General features: G+C 50.1%; 1 protein-coding gene across 1 annotated transcript in view; it reads right to left on the minus strand.

The window, feature by feature from the left end:
- SH3PXD2B (SH3 and PX domains 2B) overlaps window positions 1-17,217 on the minus strand; it is a 122,756-nt gene that overhangs the window by 80,009 nt on the left and 25,530 nt on the right. Inside the window, exon 2 of the mRNA XM_061393217.1 lies at window positions 8,837-8,917. Coding sequence (XP_061249201.1) covers window positions 8,837-8,917 — 81 coding nt within the window. The remainder of the gene's footprint in view (window positions 1-8,836; window positions 8,918-17,217) is intronic.

Raw genomic sequence — 17,217 nt, forward strand, 5'->3', positions numbered from 1 at the left:
ATATATGTGCAAAGAATGAATGAATAATGGACGAACAAATGAATGAAGAACTGGTTAACTGGCTTGTCAGCTGCTGTCTAGAAATGGAGACATTATTTTCCAGGTGGTGCTAGCAGGCCCTGGTTTGGGCCTTAGATGCAATCAACCAATACAACCTTCCCTCTTTCTGTTTTCCAAATAAAGAATTGCAGTTGGCCCTCCATACCCTCAGGTCCCCTACTTGCAGATTCAACCAATGGCAGATCAAAAATATTTGAGGGAAAAAAACTTTCAGAAAGTTCTAGAAAAGGCAAACTTGATTCTACTACGGTTGGCAACCATTTACATAGCATTTACCTTTTATTTACATAGCATTGACACCGTGTTAGGTATAAGTAACCTAGAGATGATTTAAAGCTATACAGGAGAATGTGTGTAGGCTATATGCAAATGCTACACTATTTAATGCGCTTCCCAGGTGGCACTAGTGGTAAAGAATCCACCAGCTAATGCAGGAGATGCAGGTGTGACTCTGGCTCAGGAAGATCCCCTGGAGGAGGAAATGACAACTCACTAGAGCGAGTATTCTTGCTTGGAAAATCTCATAGACAGAGGAGCCTGGTGGGCTACAGTCTCATGGGGACCACAGAATCAGACACGACTTAGTGACTGAGTACGCATGCACAATATTTAATACAAGGGACTTGGGCATCTTTGGATCTTGGTGTCTGTTGCGGGGTGAAAGGGAGCGGTCCTGGAATCAATTCTCCCACAGATGCTGTGAGAAGAAAGGTAACGGTTACATGTTCTCAGCTCTACACCATCAATATGGCAATGGTTTTCAGACACAAGGGAACAAATATGCTGGTGTGTATAACACCCCAATTTCAGAAGATAATGTCTGGGGAAAGAAAGTGCGTCTGAGGAGCCAGCAAAGACAGTATCTGGGTAAAGATGCTTGGTGGAATCCCAGGCCAAGTGTTGGCTACGAGCTCGCCGGGAAGTCTTCCCAACTGGGCGAGGCCTGCCTGCGGAGCGAGAGCTTCAGCTGTGCCCCTCCTACACCTGGTCCAGAAAAGACGGGAGAAAACACTCCCTCCCCGTGGCTTCTGTGGTGCAGCCTAGGGGCTTCCGGCAGTTCCCAGGGCTCATGAAGTGCGTCAGGGGCTGTCCTATCTCAACAGAGAGTGGAAACAAGCGATGCTTGCCATGCGACACTGGACAGCCTCTCTCGTCTCCGGGTCTGAGTTCCCTTCTCTGGGGAGAAACAAAAGGCTCAGACCAAGATGTAGCAGCCTGCCTTCAGCTCTGTGACGTGCTACGTTTGGGAAACAGACCCCGCTGAAAGCACCCATGCCCAGAAGCCGTCCCCACAGTGTGGAGGGCTCCTGCTTACAGGACACAAGCAGTCAGGGCTTCTCTCGCCAGCTCCCTGCCTGGCAGGCTGACCGGCTGGCTCGTGCGCCACGGGAATTCTGCAAGATGCCAAGCTAACAGTCCTGCTCTCTCACGCTTCTGCATCTTTGCACACATGATGTCCTCTGTGTGGGATGACCTCCCCCACCCTGTCGGTGAGGCAACTCCTTACTCATAGTCAAGACTCTGCTCAGCTGCCACCTCCTCCAGGAAGCAAGCCCTGCCTGAGTTCCCTGGCTAGGACAGAGGACGCAGGGACAGGCAGTAACTGGAGTCTGGTTCAGCAAACCTTTAAGTGTGCCCTCCATGAGGGAACCCTTGGTTCCAGGGACGACCATCTCGGCCTTGAGGATGCAATGAACTCTCGGGAAAACTCAGAGGGCAAAGGTCGCAAGGCACAGATCCATCATACACTCAGGGTCTGTCTGTGAGGGGCCGCGTCCTGCTCAGAGCAGCCCTCCACAGGACAGATGCTACCTGAATCTCACAAGGAGGTGCTAAGTGGGCCTTCAAAGAGCAGCTCTCTTCAAAGGGCAGAACTCTATGAGGAGACAGACTCGAAGGCAATCCTGGGCCTCCAGGAGGTGGGGGTGCAGCGGTTAGGAGCACAGGCTTCAGACTCAGCCACCCCTAGGGCTGAATCCCACCCACGCTGCCTTCTAGGCACATGATTTTTGCCTCTCTGAGCTTCCCTTCCCCCATCTGACTTTATGCCTGTAAGTGAGGACTTAATGTACGTGTGTGTGCACTTACTCGCTTCAGTCATGTCTAACTCTTCTCGACCCCATGGACTGCAGCCCACCAGGCTCCTCTGTCCATGGGATTCTCCAGGCAAGAATACTGGAGTGCGCTGCCATGCCCTTCTCCAGGGGATCTTTCCGACTCAGGGTCCAACCTGCATCTCCTGCCTTGCAGGCAGATTCTTTACCACCGAGCCACTGGGGAGGCCCAAGGACTATATGAAATGATGCATAAATCAGGCAGCTAGCATGTTTTAGTAAACAGCCACCAATACTGTTTGTTATTACATTGCTCAGTTCAGTTCAGTCGCTCAGTCGTGTCCAACTCTTTGCGACCCCATGAACCGCAGCACGCCAGGCCTCCCTGTCCATCACCAACTCCTGGAGTCCACCCAAACCCATGTCCATTGAGTCAGTGATGCCATCCAACCATCTCATCCTCTGTCATCCCCTTCTCCTCCTGCCCTCAATCTTTCCCAGCATCAGGGTCTTTTCCAACGAGTCAGCTCTTCACATCAGGTGGACAAAGTATTGAAGTTTCAGCTTCAACATCAATCCTTCCAATGAACACCCAGGACTGATCTTTAGGACAGACTGGTTGGATCTCCTTGCAGACCAAGGGACTCTCAAGAGTCTTCTCCAACACCACAGTCCAAAAATTACATTGCTCAAAAAAAATTACATTGCTCACCAACCACACTTCCTCAAGGCTCCGCCCTGGGCCCTTCGGGCTCTCCGGGCTCTCTTGTCCCCGCCCAGTGCCCTGCTCTGAGGCCAGCTCTCTGTTACACTCTGCGAGATTCTCCAGAGAGGCTCAGATGAGGGCAGAAAGGGAGGTTCAGAGAGGCTGAGGGGCCTGCCCAAGGCCACACAGAGGGTCAGACAGAGGACTGGGACGGCACCAGGCCTTTCACTCCAAGCCCAGGGCTCTCCCGCTGACACCCTCACACAAGTCGTATGGTCAGATGTCAAGCAGCAGCAGTGGGCGTGACTGTCCCCAGAAAGTGCCAGAGGGGCCCTTCTTGCTGGGAACTGTGAGTCTCTTTTCCCACAGAGGAGTCTGAGTCATGCTCCTTCCTTCCACCCTGGTGGCCTCTGTGCAGACCTTCCCCTCTGCCTGAGTGTCCTGCCCCCACCAGAGGGGGCAATTACTGTTGTGTCACCCACAGGTTATCTTCTCTTCTCTGGCAGCAAGTCTCTGACTTCTTCTGGGGGATCTTCTACTCCTCTGCCAGTCAACAAGCATGGATGTGGTAGGATTCCTCCACTTCCTGGGCTCTTCCTGGCCAGACACCCAGGATGAACCCCTAAGACTTGTGCTGAAACCGCTGGGGTGTTCTGTTTTTCCCTGAAGTCACTGAGCTGAGTTGTTCGATAAGCTGGGAACTGTATGGCCACCACCATACAGTCAACACCCCGTCTGGACACAGAGCAGGCCGAGAACCAGAGGAAGGCAGGTCCTCACTGACACTGTGCCCCTAGATCCAGGCAGACCTGAAGCCAAGCACCCTCAGTCTTCTCAGTTCCATTTAGCTAATCAATGTTCTTTTTGAATAATCCATACAGACTAGGTTTCTGTCATCCATAACCAAAACACTTCTGACTAAAACAAGGTCTCATGGCCAGGAAGTGGCAGCATTTGGATCAAAGCCCAGGATCCTAACCACTCTATTAAACTGGCATCATCTCCTGCTCTAATCTTCATGCCAGTTCCTAACAGCAACCCATGCCCATCAATAATCCCAACAGCTGACATTTGCTGAGGGCTTGACAGCCCAGAAACTGCTCTCGCACACATCATCACTTTTCTACAAAAAGGAATTGAGATATACTTCACATACCATAAAATTCACCCTTTTAAAGTGTTCAATTCAGTGGTTTTTAGTCTATTTACAAGGTTGTGCAACAATTACCACTATCTAATTCCAGAACAATTTCATCACCCCCGAAAGACACCCAGTACCCATTAGCAGGCTCTCCTCCTCTCTCTCTCCCCCTGGCTCCTGGCAACCACTAATCTGCTTTCTATCTGTATGGATTTGCCTCTTCCGGACACACGTCATCACTTTTAACTCCAGAGGGGCCTTGTGAAGTAGTGACTCACGAGGGGCGCACAGGCCAGCAGAGTGGATGAGGCTGTGGACCCCGGTGGTACCGCCCAGCTTCAAATCCAAGCTCTAATGCTCACCGGCTGTGTGACCTTGGGCAGATGCCTGAACCTCTCTGAGCCTGGGTTTCTTCATCTGTATGATTTGATAACCTTGACAAGAGGATTAAACAAGTCATTTTATCTTGAGGCTGAGTGGGCAACATCCCAGCAATGCCAGCTGTTTCTACTATCGCCACCCCCATGCTACTGATGAAGAAATGTGGGCACAGAGGGGTTAAGGGGTGTGCCCACGGCCACACAGCAGAGGTGGCTGGGTCCCAAGTCTCCTGACCGAGTCCTCTGCTGTTTCCATTACGCCACACTGGCCAAGCTGCTCCTTCACGAAAGATCGACTGTCCCCTATACTCTGAGCCAAGCTGTCTGAAAAAGCCAAGGCTACTCCCAGCCAGGAGTGGGGGTGGGGTGAGTCATGAAATCACCGACTTCAGGGTGCTGAGGTCCCATGCGGGCGGCCTCCTCCTGCCTGGTCCTTGGGATCAGCCCACGTTGGCGGATGGGGTCCTGCCTTGACTTCTTCCAGTTTCCCCCAATCAGGCAGGTATGGGGTTGGAGGCAGGGCAGGCCCCTCTGGAATTTCAGAACTCTCCCACTCCAGCTGCCCATCTGGAACTCTTTAAAGCTCCCTTAAGCCCTGCTTCTAGACGACTTTGTTTTGGGAGTGGAGTCTCAGGCAGCTTTATGTCACAGTAAACCTCCAGTTAATACCTATTATGGCGAGGCGGGGAGGAAACCTCACTTTTAAGTTCTGGGAGAAGTAAGAAAGTTGAGTTAGAACAGGAGAGTGGAGGGAATACAGGCTCTGGGCCAGGGCGCCCTGGGATCCAACCCCACCTCAAATGTTCCCTTAATGATGTCACTTTGGGCAGGTCCCATCTGGGCAGAGTGACAGCAGGTGACTGCTCCTGCTTACTGAGCCAGGCACTGCTCAGCGAACTGTCAGGGGGGATGCGGGGAAAGCGCTTTCATTCTCAACATGAGGACGGGGAAACTGAGGCTCAGAAACAGAGCGGGACACCAAGCTGAGACTGAGACGGCAAACTGAGATGTGAGCCCAGGTCTGTCAAACCCCGGAAGTCAAGGTCAGAAGCCTTGAGCGCAGCTGCAACGGGCAAATCGATGACCCAGTCAAATTCCCCACACACTGCCCGGCCCACGCTCCACCCTTCGGGCCACAGACGGCAGGCTCGGGGGTGGACTCTGACCCCGGACACTGACACTCAGGTGCTCTCTCTCAGACACTGGAATCGGTACCCAAACTCCACTGCCTGGACACGGGGAAGGGCACTTCACCTCAGGACTGAAGGGGCATGTAGGTCAACGGGCCAGCAGAGGAAGCTGGTCCAGAGGGGTTGGCAGGAAAGGGAGCTTGTTCGGAGAGTTTCTGGCCATGTGACACGTGGCCTGGGGGCTTCTGGAGGATCACTCTGTTGCTGGCTCCGGGACCCTGTGAAGCCAACTACACCCCTCGCTCTGGGTTCCAGGGGGGCACACCTGCCTCCTCGCATCAATCCACCCCACTGCTGTCTGCCTCAGCTAGCTGGGAAACTGTCTGTTCTGTGCACGCCATTATTCTCCAGGCGAGCAGTCACCCACGTCACCCGTCTCTGCCCCCTCTGTTCCTTCTTGGATGCATCAGGCAGGGAAGAGGCCTCTGAAAGCAAAATACAGGCAGCACTCCCCACTCCCCCCAGTGCATAAAAAAATCAGTCTAACAACTTGCAAAACATTTACCCAGCACCTATGCTTTAGAGATCTGCCATAAAGGGTCTGCATAAACCACCCGTGTCTGGGAAAGAGGGTGTGGATCTCCATCAGTTTCACACAGGACTGAGGTTTGGCTCATGGTGTCTGGAGGTGTTGGGCATTATAGCTATCACCTTCCCTGCCTTTGCCCAGGGTCAGCCCTACCCGACACCCCTCACCATGCCTGTGTCTTCTCCTTCCTTTATTTATTGGCTGTGCCACACGGTTTGTGGGATCTTAGTATCTTAGTTCCCCAAGCAGGGATTGAACTCACGCCCCCTGCAGTGGAAGCCTGGAGTCTTAATCATAGGACTGCCAGGAATGTCCCCTGCCAAGTCCATTTTAGATAGTATCTTAGCATCTTTAACACAGAGCCTCTTCGGGTATTGACATTCGGTTCATGTTTGCTGTGGACCAGAAGAAAAAATCAGAGAAGGCAATGGCACCCCATTCCAGTACTCTTGCCTGGAAAATCCCATGGATGGAGGAGCCTGGGGGGCTGCAGTCCATGGGGTCACGAAGAGTCGGACACAACTGAGTGACTTCACTTTCACTTTTCACTTTCATGCATTGGAGAAGGAAATGGCAACCCATTTCAGTGTTCTTGCCTGGAGAATCCCAGGGATGGGGGAGCCTGGTGGGCTGCCCTCTATGGGGTTGCAGAGTCGGACACGACTGAAGCGACTTAGCAGCAGCAGCAGCAGCAGAAAAATATTGTTTGTATATGACCCTGTTTGGTTTTATTGCATCACTGAGTTCATCACATTTTAAGTAGTTAGGCAACAGGGGTTAAGGGCTGGCCCGTGTGCAGTGACTCTTGGCAGTTTGTAATGTAGACTGCTCGGTGACTGTTTGGGGAAACTGGTTAAGAGCACATTAACATTGCTCCTCCCCCTTTAAAATACTGGAACACAGGCTCTGAAAATCGTCCATTTGACATTTTCAGGAACAGATCAGGTCTGCTCGACCAAGGATGCCTGTGGTTAATATCACCTAACCTTCAGAAAGCAGGTGGGCGGCACAGAGGCAGGCTGGTGTGTGGAGGACGAGGGCTCTTCTGGCGGCCCCACAGTGCCCCTTCTCCCTCGGATCCCAGCTGTTCTCGCCACGTCTCAGCCCCTGCCCCGTGCCTGAGAGGCAGAGCAGGGACCGGACGAGTCCACTGGCCGCCACGTTCGTCAGCCCTGTTGACTGGCTTAGAGATGAGCCTAGAAAACACTGTGTTTGCTGGCACTTCTGTGAACTGACCTTTCACTCTTTCCTGCTGAGTGTGAGCCCAGAGCATTTTGCAACCACATGAGACCCAAGATAAAGCCAATGCAAGGGAACTGGGAATCCAGAACAAGAGAGAGAAGCTGGACAAGAGGACACAGTGGAAAACCCTGGATCAAGCTGTGCCTGAAGCCTGCCAGTTTCCCTCTCCCAGGGCATTCTATTACAACAGTCCCCTAAATCCTCCTGTTTACTTAGGCCAGTTTGAGTCGGGTTTCTGTCATTTGCAACAAAAGCAGCCTAATTGGTACAGAGGAAAAGAAGACAGTCATCTCCACGAGCCCTCACACTGGTCTGTCGGGTATGTGAGCCCCTCACCACAAGGCACGGAACACTTGTGGATTCAGGAAGCCAAGCCAGTTCCCATCTCCTCCTAAGGCCTGTGTTTCCTAAAGAAATTTGCGACATGATATCAGGCACTGTGACTTCTCATCGAGATACACTTGCTCTGATTTGCTGGCTGTTGGTGATGTCAGCATAATGCTACTGATCCATGGATTAGAGTTCTTTTGCCCTAGTTGGGAGGGGCTAACACGGAGCTGTCCACAGAGGCTCCCTATGAGACTGGTGGTGCTCGGTGTGGGTATTAGTTCGTCCCTTTGTTCATTTGTTCATTCATTCATTCACAAACGCTGACTGGCTACATACAGTGTCCTTGAGTAAAACACAAAGGAGGGACAGAAAAAAAAAAAAAAACAAAGGAGGGACAGGATAAAGAAGATGCGGTTCCTGCCCACAAGGGTCACGGATTAGAGCAGGACAGGCAGACAACTTCAAAAGAGTCAGCACAAAGGGATACAGAGCTGTGGGGATTAGGGGACATGGCTCTCTCTGGCTGGGAAGTGAAGTCAGACCAGGCTTTCCAGGGGATGAGAGCCCTGAGGGCGGCGAGCCGACAGGGCCTGCAGGGTGCAGGAGGCGTTTCAGGTGAGGACAGGCCTTAGGAAAGGGCAAGTGCGATGCCCTCAATACACAGCAGGTGTTTCAGGCTAAACATGGAGCCTGATGGGGAGAGGAGGCCAAGGTGAGGAAGATTTGGGTCTGTCTTGAGAGCAGAATGGCCCCATAAAGTCTGATCACACGTAACTCACCAGCAAACACGATTACACAAGTTTACGATCTGAACGCCAAAGCCAAACACAAACAATTTCCAGATTAGCCTCCATTCTGGAGCAGGCAACATGAGACTTTATTTTATTTAAAAAATACTGAATACCAAAGCAAAAGCAATACAGCCCATCACTTATGTCCCCAAAGTGATGGACACCTTTTTTTTTTTAATATGGAATGCTCCACAAATTTGTGTTATCCCTACACAGGGGCCAGACTCATCTTCTCTACATTTTTATAGTATGTGAGCTGCTGAGGTGAGCAGATGGACATCATTTTTAAGTCTAGGAAATAAATACTGCGCATCCCCTGTGGGTGAGGACCCAGGCTCTGAAGTCAAAGCGGAAAGTAGATCCATACACACTCTTTCCTACCCTGCAGCTCCCTGGAGACCCCACATCCTTACCTGGAGATCGAAGAACTTGCTGTAGCGCCGGTAAATGGCCTCCGTAGAGCCACTGGACCACGTGACCCGGATGATGTAGACCTGCAGGGAGGAAGGGAGACAGCCGTTAACGCCGAGGCAGCCTCTCCATCGCCAGGGCTCTACAGCAGAGCACCAGGGTTAGAGGCAGCAAGGCCTGGGCTTGACTCTCAGCTCTGCCCCTGACCAGCTCTATGACTTGGGACAGGCTACTCGCCCTCTCTGCGACCCAGCTTCCTCTTCAGTAAAATGGGTATAATACCCTCACCTCTGAGAGCTGTGCAAAGGATCACAGGAAATCAAGTCTAGGAAAGCATAAGCACCCTGCTTATCTCAGGAGATGCTGCTATTTTCAGGATTTCTTACTCTCCACTCAATTCAGAGAGCCATCGGGCTGGCTATTTTGTCAGCATCATTCTTAAAACTTGGAATTGTCAGAAGTCACAGCAACCTGTGGCTCTCAGCTCTCCCGAGTTTCTCATAAGCTTAGCCATCGTGTCGTTTCCTCCAGTTAGGGCCTGGGCCGAGTCATCATTTCCCTCTATGGGCAGTTTCTCCGTCTGTAAAGTGTGCTAATAACAACTGTTTCTGCTGCCTACCAGGATAGCGTGAGGCTCTGATAAAGCAGAGGATGGGAAACCACTCTACAAACCACAGGGCCATGTTTCTAATCTCTGTCACTAACTGAAGCACGCACAGAAAATAATACATCGACAACAAATTCAGGCACAAAAGGTGACGACGGGAGGTCAGAGGCCTCTGGCTGGGGACTCTGGTGACCTTGGACCCCACCTGGGTACTCAAGGGATAAGGGATGAGCACATCTATTTCTGCTTTGCACAAATGATCTGTGGTTACAGGGCGATTTTGACATGTAAAACATACATGTGTGAAAGCCACCTAGAAAGAGAAATAAACCCGAGGGGCTGGGTGTTGTTAGAGGCACAGGAATACACAGGCAAGGCTTCTGACTCCATGAGTGGAGAGTGAGCTGGGGAGACAGCATGTGCATAAATGAAGATAAATAACATGTGGACGGTGGAAATTACTGCAGATGCTGACTGCAGCCATAAAACTGAAAGACACTTGCCCCTTGGAAGAAAAGCTATGACAAACCTAGACAGCATATTAAAAAGCAGAGACATCACTTTGCTGACAACGGTCCATCTAGTCAAAGCTATGGTTTTTCCAGTAGTCTTGTACCAATGTGAGAGTTGGACCATAAAGTCTGAGTGCTGAAGAACTGATGCTTTTGAACTGTGGTGCTGAAGATTCTTGAGAGTCACTTGGACTGCAAGGAGATCAAACCAGTAAATCCTAAAGGACATCAACCCTGAATATTCACTGGAAGGACTGATGCTGAAGCTGAAGCTCCAATACTTTGGCCACCTGATGTGCAGTGCTGACTCATTGGAAAAGACCCTGATGCTGGGAAAGACTGAAGGTGAGAGGAGAAGGGGGCAACAGAGGATGAGATGGCTGGATAGCATCACCGACTCAACAGACAGGATTTGAAGCAAATGCCATGAGATAGTGAAGGACAGAGAAGCCTGTGTGCTGCAGCCCATGAGCTTGCAAACATTCAGACGCAACCGAGTGACTGATCAACTACAGTAGACATCATTATTTTTTGCATTTAATTTTTTTTAAATTGGAGCATAACTGCTTCACAATGTTGTGTTGGTTTCTGCCATACAACAATGTGAATCAGCTATAAGTATACATATATTCCCGCCCTCATGAGCCTCCCTCCCACCTCCAGCTCTATGTCAGTAGAGTGCTGAGTTGAGCTCCCTGTGTCATACAGCAGGTTCCCACTAGTTATGTTTACACATGGCAGAGTATACATGTCAATGGCACTCTCTCAACTCATCCCACCCTCTCCTTCCCCTGCTGTATCATTATTTTACTGTGTTAATAAACCTTTCTTTCAACCAGAGTGCCTGGACTTTTCTCCTGGGAACCTCCTTTCCCACCTCAACACAGTCCTTTAGACACCACGCTGGGTACCACTGTCCACGGTGACTGGTTAAGGAGTGATCACGTGACTCATGCCAGGCCAATCACAGGCACTAAGAACCAGCCCTGGGACTTCTGCTCCCACCCTGAGAAAAACCAGTTCTCTCTTCCTTGAAGTTGCTCTGCCATTAGGACACGACCTGGAGTCGCTGGGGGATCACAGCATCATCACTTGGGAGGAATGTGCCTGAGAATGAAATCAGCAGATTTCTGATGACACAGTCTGACCCTTAGATCCAGCTTTGCATGTAGCTCCGTCTACTCCTGGTCTCTCCTGAGCCAGTAAATCTCGGGCCACACCCACACTCCGGGAATATTTTTGAAGCCAGTTTGAGTTGGGTTTTTGACACATGTAATTTAGTCCTGACTGGCACAGGAAGCGGGGCAGGAGAGCTCTCTAAAGCTTGAAGTCATTGTGGTGTACCTTGAAGGGCATGTCGATCCAGAGAGCAGGAGAGGAAGGAAGAGGCCGTGGGTGGTGGGGGACGACGGTGGAGCAAAGACCAGCTCAGGGAGTACGGGGGGCCACACCTGGCAGTGGTTTCCAAGGTGGCGGTAAACAAAGTCTCTTCCCAAATGAGTTCTTGCTAGGATACCTTCATTCAAAACAGGAAAAGGAGGAGCAGCTTTGGGCAGAGGGAGCCAGAGCCCACTGTAAACACCAGGGACTTATGGGAGAAGTTTCTCCTGGTGAGAAGAGATGAAAAATTGAAAGACGAATCAGGACAAGGTGGGAGGTGCCCTTGAATGCCCAACTCAGAGGTTCACCGGGGACTCTCCAAATCCAACATCTATTTCATTTCAGTGAAGCACAGCAGGGAGGAAGGGACTTGGGCTCTTGAATCACAGTCTCCCAACCCCCAGAGCCTCAGTTTCCTTATCTGTAAAATGGAGTCATCAAGCCCACCTCACATAGCTTTATGATGATTATCAGAGATAAAGCTCTGAGTTCCTTGCCTGGCAGAGAGGAAAGGTTCAAGAAATCTTAGTATCCTGCACCCTGATTCCCCAATGCCTACCCAGCCCCTGTTTTAGAAAGAAATGATTTCATGATTTCACCAGGGATTCATGTATCTTGGCCCTTTTCTCTCCCACTAGTCCTGGGTCACTCATGGAGCCAAAGAACAGGTCAAGGCATCCTCTGGGAGACAGTCACCCTGGAAAAGTGATTTTACAACAAAAAGAATTGTTATCAAAGCCACGCCAATAGTCATTAGTGTTATGAAAAAGAAAACACCAATTCTAGTTCACTAGAATGAAGTAGACAGTCGGACAGTCCGGACCTTACTCTTGGAGAGTGGGAAGATGGGCAATAAACCAGCTGATGAAGAAATATGTGTATAATTTAAGTTACAGTCCGTGCTAGGAAGGACCCCAAAGCCTGCTGTGAGAGTGCAAGACACAAGTGGTGGGGGTGAGCGTTCCTGGAAAGGAAAGTCCCTCCAAGGAAGCAGACTCTGAACTGACACCCGAAAGATGAGGAACTGGTCTGGAGAAGAGCTGAGGAATGTGTATTCCACACAGAAAAAGAAGTGCAAACAACGATGCGCAGGCTGGAAAACGCTTGGCCTGTCGAGGAACCAGAAGACCATTATGGCAGAACAGCACTGGCGGGGAAGGGGGTGCTCCCAGGCGGGGAAGGGGGTGCTCCCAGGAGGGGCAGCGAAGGCATCACCGCAGGCTTACACACCAGGGCGAGGAACTTTATTCTTCTGAAGGTTTGTGAGGCACAGGGGTTGGGGAAAAAGCATGAGATATAATTTAATGTATATTTAAAAATAAATACATATATATATATATATAGATAGATAGATAGATAAATATACCCACAGGCATACCTCTGGCTGTTGTGTAGAAAATGGTCTTGAAAAGGGGCAGGGAAACTAGTAAACGGGCTTCCCCGCATCTGAAAGGGACCACGGAACTCAGTCAACCAAATGGTCCCACCTTCCAGATGGGTAAACTGAGACCCAGAATGCACCTTACCAAAAGCCCCCATCCTGGGGGATGTACAAGCAAAGTTTAGATGACTATCTGTGAAGGACAATGCCAATGTGGATTAAAAAACAAGAAAAAAAAAAGATAACTGAAGATGTAAAAGCCAACACAGAGCATACACCCATAAATGGAGAAAAACAATTCTGCTTACATAATTCATTCTTGACCTCTTGCTTACAATTTTTAAAGTTCTGTCCCTATGGTACAAGAACTCTGCAGCAGATCTAATTGGTTTACTGGAATCAACCTCTGAACACAATTTGATAGCTTCACTTTTTAGGCACAGATCTAACTTTTTAATAAGAATGGTCCCACTGCAGAGCTTTGGCCTTTCCCAGGGCTTGGGGGCTGGTGAAGGAGCCCGTGTGATGGGTTCTAATGCCAGCCCTGCTGTGGTTGAAACTCACAAGGTATCAGTCTCTCTGGCCACAGCATCCTCCTCTCTAACATGGGCACAGGAAACCAACTTATGGTTCCCAAGGGGTAAGCAGAGGAGGGATAAACTGGGAGGCTGCTGCTGCTGCTGCTGCTGCTAAGTTGCTTCAGTCGTGTCCGACTCTGTGTGACCCATAGACGGCAGCCCACCAGGCTCCCCCGTCCCTGGGATTCTCCAGGCAAGAACACTGGAGTGGGTTGCCATTTCCTTCTCCAATGCAGGAAAGTGAAAAGTGAAAGTGCGGTTGCTCAGTCGTGTCCGACCCTTAGTGACCCCATGGACTGCAGCCTACCAGGCTCCTCTGTCCATGGGATTTTCCAGGCAAGAGTACCGGAGTGGGGTGCCATTGCCTTCTCCGAAACTGGGAGGTTAGGATTGACATATGCACACTACTATATATAAACTAGATAACTAATGAGAGCCTACTGCCTAGCACAGGAACGCAATACTCTGTAATGACCTCTCTGGGAACAGAGTCTAAAAAAGAGTGGATATACGTTTAAGTACAACTGATTTCACTTTGCTGCGTACCTGAAATTAACACAACAGTGTAAATCAAGTATACTATAAAAATTAATTTAAAAACAAATAAAATGGAATGGGGATAGTATTTCCCCCGAGGACTCACTATAACAACTGAGGTACACAGGGCCTTGTCCAGTGCCCAGCACCCACGAGCTGTGTCTGGTGTTCCGGCTGGCCTGGCTCCCCGTCTCTCCTTTAGGTGGCGGCCCCCAATTCCCCTGGCTGGCCTGGCGCCCCGTCTCTCCTTTTGGTGGCGGCCCCCAATTCCCCTTGAAAAGCCATGCCCCTTCTTTCCCTTGTCTTTGTGACAGAGAGTGTCACGTTCCAAGCCTGGCTACCAGAGTACTATCGGTCCCTGGCTTCAATAATGGCTCAGGGATGGGCACGTCACCCACGCCAGGGTGATGAGACTCAGTTCTGGATGTCTGACGGCACAATCAGGAAAGAGACTGCTTTCCTCACTGCAGCGACTAACTGGGAGACCATCACACCGAGACTTAAGACGGAGAAAGCGCAGAAGTAAGCAGAGGTCAGAGCAAGAGAGACGCGCCAAGTCCCATGACATTGTTTGAATCCCTGGATCCAGTATCCTGGACATTACCTAGACACAGGCCCAAATTTTTCCTTACTTATTTAAGTCAGTTTGAGTGAGTTTCTGTTACTTTCAACCAAAGCAATCCTAATACATCTGATCTTGGCTTTTAGATTATATCTCCAAAACAGTTTAATACCCAGTGGCCTGGCATTAAGAAATTAAAAGTAGACTTCACAACAGCCAAAAGGTGGAAACAATGCAAGTGTCCACTGATGGATGAATGGATAAGCAAATTGTGGTATATTCATACAATGGAATATTACTCAGCCTTAAAAAAGGAAATTCTGCCATATGCTACAATATGGATGAAACTTGAAGACATGAGATGCTAAGTGAAATAAGCTGGTGCACAAAAAGACATGCTGTGTGATTCCACTCATAGTAGGTACTTAGAGTAGTTAAATTCCTAGAGACAGAAAGTAGAACGGCGGTTGCCAGGGACTGGGGAAAGGGGAACGGAGAGTTAGTGTTTAATGGGTTATGCAGGTTCAGTTCCGGAGATGAAAAGAGCTGTGGAGACGGATGGTGGTGATGGAGCACGACGATGTGAGTGCACTTAACACCCCTAAGCTGGACCCTTAAAAACGGCTGAAATGGTAATGTTTATGTTATACATATTTTATCACAATTTAAATAAATAAATAAGCAGACATCCTTCAGAAATTTACACAGTACCTGTCATACTCCCTGGACACGACACTATAATTTTATAGTGTAGTCCTCAAAACATGGACTGCATACCTGAAGAACTTTTATACCCAGAATATATTTTCAAAAACACAAAACCGGCTCAACAGTAAGGAAACAAACCGACCTGATTACATGATGAAAAAAGACCTAAACAGACACTTTATTGAAGAGGATATATGGATGGCAAGTAAGTGCATGAGAAGATGTTCAATACCATTAGGCATTAGAGAAAGGCAAATGAAAACCATGATGAGGTATCACCAAACACCCATTAGAATGGCGGAGATAGGAGATGCTGACAAAAACGTGGGCACAGGAACTCTCAGACATTGCTGCTGGGAAAGCAAGGTGGCACAGCTACTCTGGAAAGATCCTTGATGGGTGCTGGACCACTGGGTGAATGGTTATTGGAGAAAGGGAGGGTCACACAGGCTGAAGATATCACCCCAGGAATTACTCTCCCAGCAAAGGGGGAAAATATCCCTTTTCAGTGGAGAGATCTGGTGACCACAACTGTAACAGTGATCAAACCTAATGTCACCAATAAGAGGGATAATTAGACACTGAATGGTCCCTGAGGTGATGCAATAGGAGTATACAAAATCTGTCAAGTATCGATACCAAAACATTTAACCTGAATCTCAAGCCTCTTGACCCAAGTTTCAATTCATAGGAAATAGAGGAGGTAGAGAAACAAGCTCAATGACACCAAAAGGAAACAATCAGACAGATCCAGAAGATGGGATGGTTTACAAGTCCACTCACAGGGCAGAGTTCAAATGCTACCTCCTCCAGAAAGCCCTCCCTGACTGCTCCCACCCCATCAATATTAGGTTGGGTCTCCGTGGCACATGTCTCCTTGGAACCCACCTCCTCATCACAAAGTCAATCACATTTTACAGCAATTGCTGAGAGCAGGAACCATGACTGTCTTGTACACACATTGAATGCCCAGCACTGAGGTCAATGGAAAAATCTATACTTTGTGGGAAAAAAAATGAGGAAGAAACAGAGAAGCCAGGAAGTCCAGCCCTCTCTGGCTCTGTCCTGCTTCAGCATGGGACTCCCTTCAGCATGGGACTCCCTTCCTCTGGGAATGAGGAAGCAGAGACCATACTGGTGTCTGAAGGCCACCGAGGGCTTCCTCTCGCTCCCCACAGGAGGCTCTAAACTGGAATTAGCCACCATCAAAATCCCTTCTTACACAATCTCAGCAGCAGAGTCTGAATGATTAACCAAGTCTAGACTCCCCAGGCCTGGGTTTCCCACAGGGGCTCAGAGTCACCAGGGCCAGACGTCCTGAGCTTCTACTTCCTCTGAGTCCACAGGGAGATGAACTGGTGGCGAGGGGCAGGCTAAGGTGGGGGCGATGAGCCATAACAGGGTGCTTGGGGTCAAGGTGGGCTTGGTCTCCCCCAAATCCTCGTGAGCTTGCAGGTCAGGCGAACACCTTTCACGCTGTCCTGTTGAGGCTGGAGGTTCAGAAATGTAGTGACTTGCCTGAGGTCACAAGCTACGCTGTGCAGTCCAAGGACTCTGCCCTCCCATTACTTCCAACCCCGACAGCCTTGCCACCCCGGGGAACCATGCCCTTGCCCAGCAGCTGGGCCACAGCTGACTTGGCAAGGTGCCTGCTCGCTTTCTATCTTAGAGCTCCTCCTGAGAGCCTGCTGGAGGCTTCTGAGTTCAGGGCTTAAGAGGGCCTGGACTCACCCTCTGCCTCCATCTCAGCTAGCTGCATGGTCTTGGGAAAGGGGCCTGACCTCTCTGCAACTCAGCTTCCTCCTCCGTAAAAACAGGGGGATCATAATAGCATCAACCTCAGAGCTTGTGTGATAATTAATGGGAAAACGCACAGAGAGTGCCTAACATGGCCCTGGCACAGGGTAAACGTTCCATGAAGAGAAGCCACCATCGTCGTCATCCTCACTAAGAGCTAAACACAGGGACATGAAGCTGAGGGGACCTTGCCCCTGCTCTCCATCTTGACAGGGGAGCCCCCCAGAGTCCCCTCTCCAGTCCCCATCGCCCCAGGGCCCTGCCCCTTCCACTGTCTTCTCTGGGCCCACGGCCGTGCAGAGGGACTGCCCCTCCAGGGCC

Source organism: Bos javanicus, chromosome 20 (assembly GCF_032452875.1).
Source record: "Bos javanicus breed banteng chromosome 20, ARS-OSU_banteng_1.0, whole genome shotgun sequence".
NCBI classification, from domain to species: Eukaryota; Metazoa; Chordata; class Mammalia; order Artiodactyla; family Bovidae; genus Bos; species Bos javanicus.